Source organism: Quercus lobata, chromosome 7 (assembly GCF_001633185.2).
Source record: "Quercus lobata isolate SW786 chromosome 7, ValleyOak3.0 Primary Assembly, whole genome shotgun sequence".
Lineage (NCBI taxonomy): Eukaryota > Viridiplantae > Streptophyta > Magnoliopsida > Fagales > Fagaceae > Quercus > Quercus lobata.
Window position 1 is genome coordinate 30,823,299 of NC_044910.1, and position 8,837 is coordinate 30,832,135.

The window sequence follows — 8,837 nt, forward strand, 5'->3', positions numbered from 1 at the left end:
GTTTATTGGCCCACAGCTTCACCCCATCCAAAACACAGTGCTTTTCAAATGGCAGTCGCCAAAAATGAATTGATCTTTACATAATTTTCAATTTATTTTTCCATGTTCTTTGACGATTGACGACATTGTAAACGCGAATTGTTGAATAATACTCCGTACGACGCCTTTCTTTTTGATGAACTTCTTTATATGCCTTTCTTTTTTGGGGTGATAACTGACCAGCTATGCCATTCTAGTCGAAGAATAGCAGACTTGGAGAATATCTCATATATCCATGTAAAAATAAAAAGGAAACAGGTTGATCATTTTACCTTCAGCATGTTAGTCTTATGACACGAATTACATTTTCACTGACCAACTTCTTCTTTTTTTTACAGCAACCAAAAATTGACCCACTTCTATTGTTTACTATTTATTTGTGATAATCAGGTAGACTTTGATATTTAATGTCTTCTGGTTCTGGAAGGTTCGACCTCAGTAATTTGTTTTTCCATATATTGTAAACAACCTCGCCAGAAAAGAACAAGAGGAAAAAAAGGAAAAAGAAAAAAGAAAAGAAAAGAAAGGTGGGCGATGATACGAAGACTTGGAATTTTATTATGTCATTTTAGTAAATTGCAACCCAATAGTTTCATCAATCAAATCGCCTCAAATTATCCTTTCTCTCTCTTTAAACACATGAGTAGTTTCACATGCTATAGATTCAAAAGGATTGACCTTTTTCATCAAAAAAAAAAAAAAGGATTGACCTTTGTCAATCTCAAACCAATTTTCTAATGAATCCATCCATTTTCTATTTGCTAAAAATGCTTAATCCAATGGTTATCCAACAGTAGTTAGCAATGACTTGGGCTTTTTCAAATCAGTGTCCAAACCTAATGGTTACATACACAAAGTAATATAAGGTTTGCCAACTAAATACGTGACATCTCCCGGTCATGATCTATGGTAAAAGAGTGCCAGAAATAAGGGCTTTTTTAAAAAAAACTAGCAAACAGAATAACAGATACATTGTAAGTGTTCAATTACGGCGGGAAGGCAAGTCATACAATTATATTTACAGTAATTGGGGCCTGTTTGTTTATTTTGTTTAAACAAGTTTTGCTCGTTTAAACAACATAGCACGAATATTTACAATATTTTTTATCTTCACGTATTTTTACAGTACTTAAATAAGATTACCAGGACAATATTACTTCGCGAAACGGCCGGGAACATTGATTGCTTCATTGTTAGGACCATCATTGTAAAAGCACTAAATCGTGATCCATGCATTGTACTTAAGTTTTTATTTTTGGGCCTAAATACTTAGATGTGTATTGGAAAATGTGTGGAACAGCGTGTGCTGACAGGGGTGACAAATGAAATGGCAAATATTGTAAATTCACGGAAAGATCGGGCTTGGCCATTCAAAAACGCTGGAGCTGAGGATTTTTTCATTGTGATTGTTCCAAGTCTGATTGTAAAGACGTCAAACACTCAACGACGAACGAGGGAACAAAGTGGCCATTATTTTTTTATGTATTTCAAATCTCCCACAGGAATATACACAGACAGCGTTAAGCGGGGTAAATTACTAACTTCTTTCCCTATCAATCTGTATAAGTTGCATCGCTTGCAAATGCGACCCAACAAAGACATCAATCTGTGTGCACCATTTCATTATTTCCTATTTGCCAGTTACAATAAGTTCATCCACACAAAGACGCATAGCTAACTGCCATCACCACCACCACCACCACACCAGCTGGCCTCGCCTTCCCCCCCCCCCCCCCCCCCCCCCCCCCCCCCTACCTTTTTCTTCTCGGTTATGAAAAAAAAACAGAAGCATCCAAAAGGTAAGGTTGAAAGTTGAGACTTGAGAAAGAGAGAGAAAAAAAGAATCCCACAGCCGCTGTCTCAATCCTCACACCGTTATCTGCTTGGATGCTCTCTGCATCTCAGGCAACACACACAAATGCTCTCTTACAAACTCCATTATTGTTAGCAAATTTGTATTCTTAAAAATCTCATATACTACGAGGAAGCACTTACACCACAGAGCCTTAATTTGTCTTTCGTCAAAAAAAAATCTCCAGGATCACTATTTTCCTCATTCGATAAGCGGCCCGTGAGTCTCAATGACTGCTTGTACTTGGCTTGATGTTGATGTCAATGGCAGTAATAATAGCAACAAAAATACAGATAACAATAGTCCCTTGACCACGAGTGCCTCCAACAACAACAACAACAACAATAGCAGCAGGATGTCAAGGTGCTACGAGGAACAACCACGTAATCATCGTCATCATCAGCTGTCTAACGGAAAGATGCTGAGAAAAAGGATGGCTTCTGAGATTGAGACGGAGGTTCAGACATCCACCACATGTACAGCCCCTGATACCAACAAGAATAATGATTATACTAGGTTTTCCCGGCGAGTTGGCAGTAGCACCACCGTGAATGGTAGCTCTAGCTCGTTTCAAGGTGCTGGTAATAACAATCATGTTGGTTCGGTGGACAACTTCACTGCAGCAGCTACTGTACCAAATCCAAGTCAGACCAACTACTCCACTATGCTACCTTCATCCACCACCAATTTGACCAGTATGACGTCAGTTGGTGGGTTTTTATCTTGTGTTACTCCTCCCAACTTAAGTCCTGCGGCCCAGCCCCAACCCCAAATAAGCACTACCCCTGCTGCTGTTTCTGTCTCTGTGTGCGGGTTCTCAGGCCTGCCCTTGTTCCCTTCCGAAAGGAGTCAAAATACTAGTAATAATACCACTACCAACATCAACGGCAACAGCAACAGCAGCAGCAGAAGCCTTCCTAATACTAATAATAATAATAAGGCGAGTTTTTGCGGCGTTTCCATGGAAGACGGCTCGGCGTGGATCGACGGCATCATAAAGGATCTAATCCACAGCTCCAACAACGTGTCTATTCCACAGCTCATCCAGAACGTGAGAGAGATTATTTTTCCTTGCAATCCTAATCTTGCTGCTGTCCTCGAGTACAGGCTTCGCTCCCTAACTTCAGCCGATCCCATCCCAAATTATGTGCCAGCAGCAGCGGAACTCAGGAGATCAAGGACTACTGTAGTGCAGCAACAAGCAGGCCAACAGACTCCGCTGCTTCCTGTTTCTACTTCTGAAGCTATGAATCAATTGTATATGCACTGGGGAGTTACACCCCTTCCTACCGCTTCCCCTAACCCTACCGTCCAAGTTCAATTGCAAGAGGAGCAACAACAACAGGAACACTCTTCCCCTCCAGATACTGCGATAATAATGCCGTCTACTACTGCTACTAGTGCGACCACCCCAACTAATATTGTCCATACAAGCAGAGACAGGAAAGAAGAGATGCGTCAGCAGAAGAGAGACGAACAAGGCTTACACCTCCTCACCTTGCTCTTGCAATGCGCCGAATCTGTCTCCGCTGATAATTTTGAGGAAGCAAACAACATGCTTCTGGAGATTTCGGAACTTTCAACGCCTTTTGGTACTGCCGCGCAGCGTGTGGCTGCTTATTTCTCCGAGGCTATGTCCGCAAGACTGGTGAGCTCGTGCCTCGGAATATATGGGTCGCTGCCCAATTCAGGCCATAGTTATAGCCAAAAGATGGCTTCTGCCTTTCAAGTATTCAATGGCATCAGCCCCCTCGTCAAGTTTTCGCATTTCACAGCTAATCAGGCAATACAGGAAGCATTCGAGAGGGAGGAAAGAGTTCACATCATTGATCTAGACATCATGCAAGGTCTCCAGTGGCCTGGTCTCTTTCACATCCTTGCTTCTAGACCCCGCGGACCACCTTATGTGCGCCTCACTGGCCTAGGAACCTCCATGGATGCTCTCGAGGCTACTGGCAAGCGCTTGTCCGATTTCGCCGAGAAATTAGGCCTTCCCTTTGAGTTCATTCCTCTCGCAGATAAACCCGGCAATTTGGACCCAGAGAGGCTTAATGTCAGCAAGAGGGAAGCCGTTGCTGTTCACTGGTTGCAACATTCTCTTTACGATGTCACTGGTTCCGACACCAATATGCTGTGGCTTTTGCAGAGGTAACAACTATGACTAACGCGTTACACTACTTATGATCGAGTTCTACATATATAACTACTTTTAATTTTAAACACATCATGATGATCCCCTCTTTTTTGATTCCATCTTTGCCTTTTCGTTATTCACATCTAGTGGAAAATCTTTACATTGGATTATTGTCGTTATATTGTAGCTATTATAATCATTTAGTATTATATTTTGATCAATATTACATTTTTCCCTCTAGGAAAAAAAAAACCATTTCACGTTGCTGTCTACATTGGCTGGTTGGTTGCTTAAATAAGTTTTCTCCTGTTCAGATTTCCAGATAGTTATTTAGCTTGTGCTTCTAAATGTACAGGTTAACTTTGTCTTTTTGGCAGGTTTTATTGGTTGTGCGGGCTTCTTGGCTATTTTTAATAGATAACGAACTTTTACCTCCGTAATGTTGTTCCAGTAACATTGTAATGTTGTTTAGATGCTGTAGAAATGTGTAAGTAAAAAAAATGTTTTTAATAGCAAAATGACCTCTTAGGCTGTAATATTGTTTTAGTAATATTGTTTTAAGTGTTGTGAAAATATGTATGATAAAAAAGTGTTTTTAACAGTAGAATAACCTTTTAGGGCCGTAATGTTGTTCTAGTAATGTTGTTTAAGTGTTGTGAAAATATGTATTGTGTTGTTTAAATAACGAAAACTTTTGTTTAATCTTTGTATAGATGGTGTTTTTTGTTTCATTTTCAATAAAATATATGATTAATTATATATAGCATGATTGTACTGTGCATGGTAGAATACATCTTTGAAAACCAGCTTGCAAAAGGAAATTACCCAGAAGCATATAAATACATGTTTAAACTTACACTACAACTTGCTAACATCCTTCTTGGCGAACACCGAAGGATGGTTTTCATTGTATTCGTGCCCATTGATTTTGACTAGTTCTGTGAAATGACATTTCAATCTATTCATATGTAGGGTGCAATTAACTTTTTTTCTTCTTTTGGGACTAGAAGAAAATTTTGTTTTATGTTAAAATCTACACCTTTGTTGAATCTTCGCAATAGATGACCCGAGGCCCAGTTCTTTTGCTTGTGATGCAGTTATTTTCAATCAATATCATCCAAACACACACACACACCAACAACAACAACAAAAAAAAAAAAAAAATCTACACCATTTTTATAAAGATTGTATATGTCAGATTTTGACAACGTTTATACATGTGGGAAATGAATTTAAACAGATTGGCACCAAAAGTGGTGACGGTGGTAGAGCAGGACCTGAGCCACGCAGGTTCATTCTTGGGAAGGTTTGTGGAGGCAATACACTACTACTCGGCACTGTTCGATTCACTCGGGGCAAGCTACGGAGAGGAGAGCGAGGAAAGGCACGTGGTAGAGCAGCAGTTGCTATCCAGGGAGATCCGGAATGTGCTGGCTGTTGGGGGCCCATCGAGGAGTGGAGAGGTGAAGTTCCATAACTGGAGGGAGAAGCTGCAGCAGTGTGGGTTCAAGCCCCTCTCTTTGGCAGGGAATGCTGCCACCCAGGCCACCCTGCTTCTTGGTATGTTCCCTTCCGATGGTTACACCTTGGTTGAGGACAATGGCGCCCTCAAGCTTGGTTGGAAAGACCTTTGCTTGCTCACTGCTTCTGCCTGGAGGCCTCCATTTCCTGCTACTACCTCTACCCATCACTATTGACTACACTTTTCTAATTCTCACTACATGCTCTGTTGTCCTTTTTTTTTTTGACTGAAAGAGGTAGAACTGTTGTCCTTTATTTATTTGTTACTTCCAACGTTATTCAGTTAATTACTAGCTTTGCTCCCTTGATGATTTAATAATTCAAACTGATTACATTATTGTTAGATTAGATTAAATATTATACACTAAAAATGTATACGTTGTCACCGTTATTTAAAATTTTAAAGGATATATATAATTTTATAATGAAATGGATCACTGGACATCTGGTCCAAGTGATACCTCATTCTACCTAGGAGTTGAAGGTGAGGAGGGGATAGCAGTCGGACAATTTCTAACCAGTAAAAAAAACTATGAAACGAGTCTCTGTTTTTTAAGTAAAATTGAGATGGTCATATTTCAAAGCATTGGCAAAGCAATATTTCATTCTAGGGAAGTGGCAAAATTTACATATGGTAAAAACATTTATGCATATGATAAATATAACAATATAAGAAAACTCACAAAAAGATATAATATTCATTATACTTCTTTTATGTTATAAGGTGTTTTTTTTTTCTTCTCATGAATAAAATATTTTAAAATTTTTCAATGTCAATATTCAACTTAATCTGGTATGTTTATGTAATTTTCTCAAAAATTTATTGCTAATATTATACACATTTTTATGAAGGAAAATAAATTATTACATAAAGGATTTAAGGTTCTATTAGTTTTCTTTTTAATACACACATTTTATTTTCCTTTGTTTGTTTTTATCTTTGTTTTCCTTTTATAGATTTTTGAACCTTAGGAGATTTTATTTTTTGAATGAATTTTGAAATATAAAATAGATAATAGTATTTTGATTTTAATTATGATATAAAAGAAATTTATTCACAGAAATATACTTAAAAGAAGTTAACCAAAAGAGAAGGAAAAAAAATTCAAATTATTATTAAGTGGTGGTCGGGAAGGAGGTAAAGTAAAATTTAATAAGTGCTAGTTTGTTTAGTTTAGGTGAATTGGGAGCATATTGCCAGAGCTATAAATGAATGAATTGTATATGGAAAGCTTGAGCTCGAATCAAGAAAAACTTGTTGATGCTCATTTGTTTAGTAAACAAGCCTCTAACTCTATCACAAGTTTTGGCTTGATTATTAAATACGCTAAGTTCAAATAATTTGTTAGTAAACAAGCTCGTAAGTATGAGTGCTTGGTTTAACTATATATTATAGTATATTTTTATACGTATACTTATATAAAAATATATTTATATAAACTTGAAATTGGAAAGTATGTGGGTTCTAGTTAACTCAACTGGTAAAGTTTTTGATGGTTGTATAAGAGATCTGGGGTTCAATCCCCGTCTACACCAAAAACTTATTGATGTCTTGGTCTGATAATAAATAACTATCATCAAGAGCAGACGCAATAGGTTGAAACTCTCTCAAAAAAATTGGAATGTATAAATTTGCGAATAAGTTAAAATGATATTAAATTATTATTTATAGTTTATTAATAATAAGGGGTGTGCAGTCAACCTGCCAACCTGCCGGGTTGGGTCGGTTTTTAGGGTTGGTGAGTTGGATTCAGTTACAAAAATTTTTTTGATAGCGAGTTGGGTTGGGTTCAAGTCATAAAATTCCAAACCCGCCAAACTCGACCTGATCCACCCATATATTTAAAAAATATTATATAATTAATAATTTTTTTAAATAACTAGCTTTTCCTCCTATCCTATATAAAAACCAATATTAATGTATATTAGTTCATATATTAATGTATAACTGAATTGGAATATTAGTTTATATATTAATTTATATTTTGTTTATCAACTCAGGTGGCAGGTGTAATATATTTTTTTCTGCTCAATTTAATAATAATAGTAATAAAAAAAATTATCTAACCCATGGGTTCAACCTGACCCATGTGGATTGGGTTGGGTTGGGTTGAGTTGAATTTTTTTTAACCCACCATGGTGGGTTGGGTCAAAAAATCCCCTTAACCCGACCCATGCACACCTCTAAATAATATAAACAATCCATTCATTGTAAAAACTCATAGATTTATGAAAGGGTAAAACATTTTAACCATGATATTACCGTATATAGGGGGAAAAAAGGTTAATCAATTATCTCGTGGACAAGCTCAAGTTTGCTTAACAAGAAAATGAAACAAGTTCAAACATGTAATCTTGTCTGGTAATGAGCTCTCGTTCAAAATAAAATTAAATAAATAAGTTTGAACTTTTGATACTCAGCTTGGGTTGACTCATTTATAGCCCTATCTATTACAAAAAAAGTTTGCCAAACTTGGTTGTACCCTCAACTCTTACTAAAAAAATAATATGACTACATATTTTAAAAAAGTAACTGTTGGATTATATGCTAATTAGATGTTATTTCCTATTTGATTCGTAAACTAATCTTTTATGCATAACGTTAGACTAAAAACTTGAAATTTAAACATTTTATTGATAACACAACTATTAATCTTTGATTTTTGAGAAATTTTGCAAGCATAGTGGATTTAAGAATAAAATGTAATCTAATGGTGATTTGATAAAATTCACATTTAATAAAAAGATATTGAGAGAAATTGTAGTATTATACTATAATTAAGTTTGAAGCTTTGTCTATCTATTACTCTTTCTCTAACTCCCTGATTTTGCCTATGTTTCAAAAAAAAAAAAAATTTCCTTATGAGATGATCTCATGAAATCTCCTTCTAACATATGTTGATCCCTCAAGTATGAGTTTTTCATGAAATCTCTTTCTCACAACATATATTAATCCCTTGAGTACGAGTCTTACATATTATGAAATATGCTTATTTCAAAGGGCTAATTTCTTCTTCACTAAAGTACTTATTATTCATCCCTCACCCCCCCTTCTCCCTAACTTTATCCTCTTGTGTTCAAGCAGACAAATTATTAAGTTAAAAACGAAAATCGCTAACAATAGAATTATGCAATACATTATAAAAACCAATATTTCTCATTTCAAAACCTGACTTTCAACTCAAAATGGATTACTCCACACGTACACAAAGAGAGAACAAAAGAAAATAGCAAAATGAGAATGAAATAAATTCAGGATAAATACACTTGACCACTCTAAATTATACCTTA

The 8,837-nt window shown here is 36.4% G+C and overlaps 1 protein-coding gene across 1 annotated transcript; it reads left to right on the top strand.

Moving 5' to 3' along the window:
* The first annotated feature begins 1,805 nt into the window (after positions 1 to 1,805).
* LOC115951393 (protein SCARECROW-like) lies at positions 1,806 to 5,790 on the top strand. The gene is made up of 2 exons (XM_031068612.1): positions 1,806 to 4,039; positions 5,266 to 5,790. Exons 1-2 carry the CDS (start codon positions 2,121 to 2,123, stop codon positions 5,720 to 5,722), a joined length of 2,376 nt encoding a protein of 791 aa, XP_030924472.1. The 5' UTR covers positions 1,806 to 2,120; the 3' UTR covers positions 5,723 to 5,790.
* Positions 5,791 to 8,837: the final 3,047 nt, after the last annotated feature.

Coding starts and splice junctions, on each gene's coding strand:
- LOC115951393 (XM_031068612.1), top strand. CDS start 2,121: ATGACTGCTTGTACTTGGCTTGATGTTGATGTCAATGGCAGTAATAAT. Junction 4,040..5,265: donor ATGCTGTGGCTTTTGCAGAG/GTAACAACTATG, acceptor GAATTTAAACAG/ATTGGCACCAAAAGTGGTGA.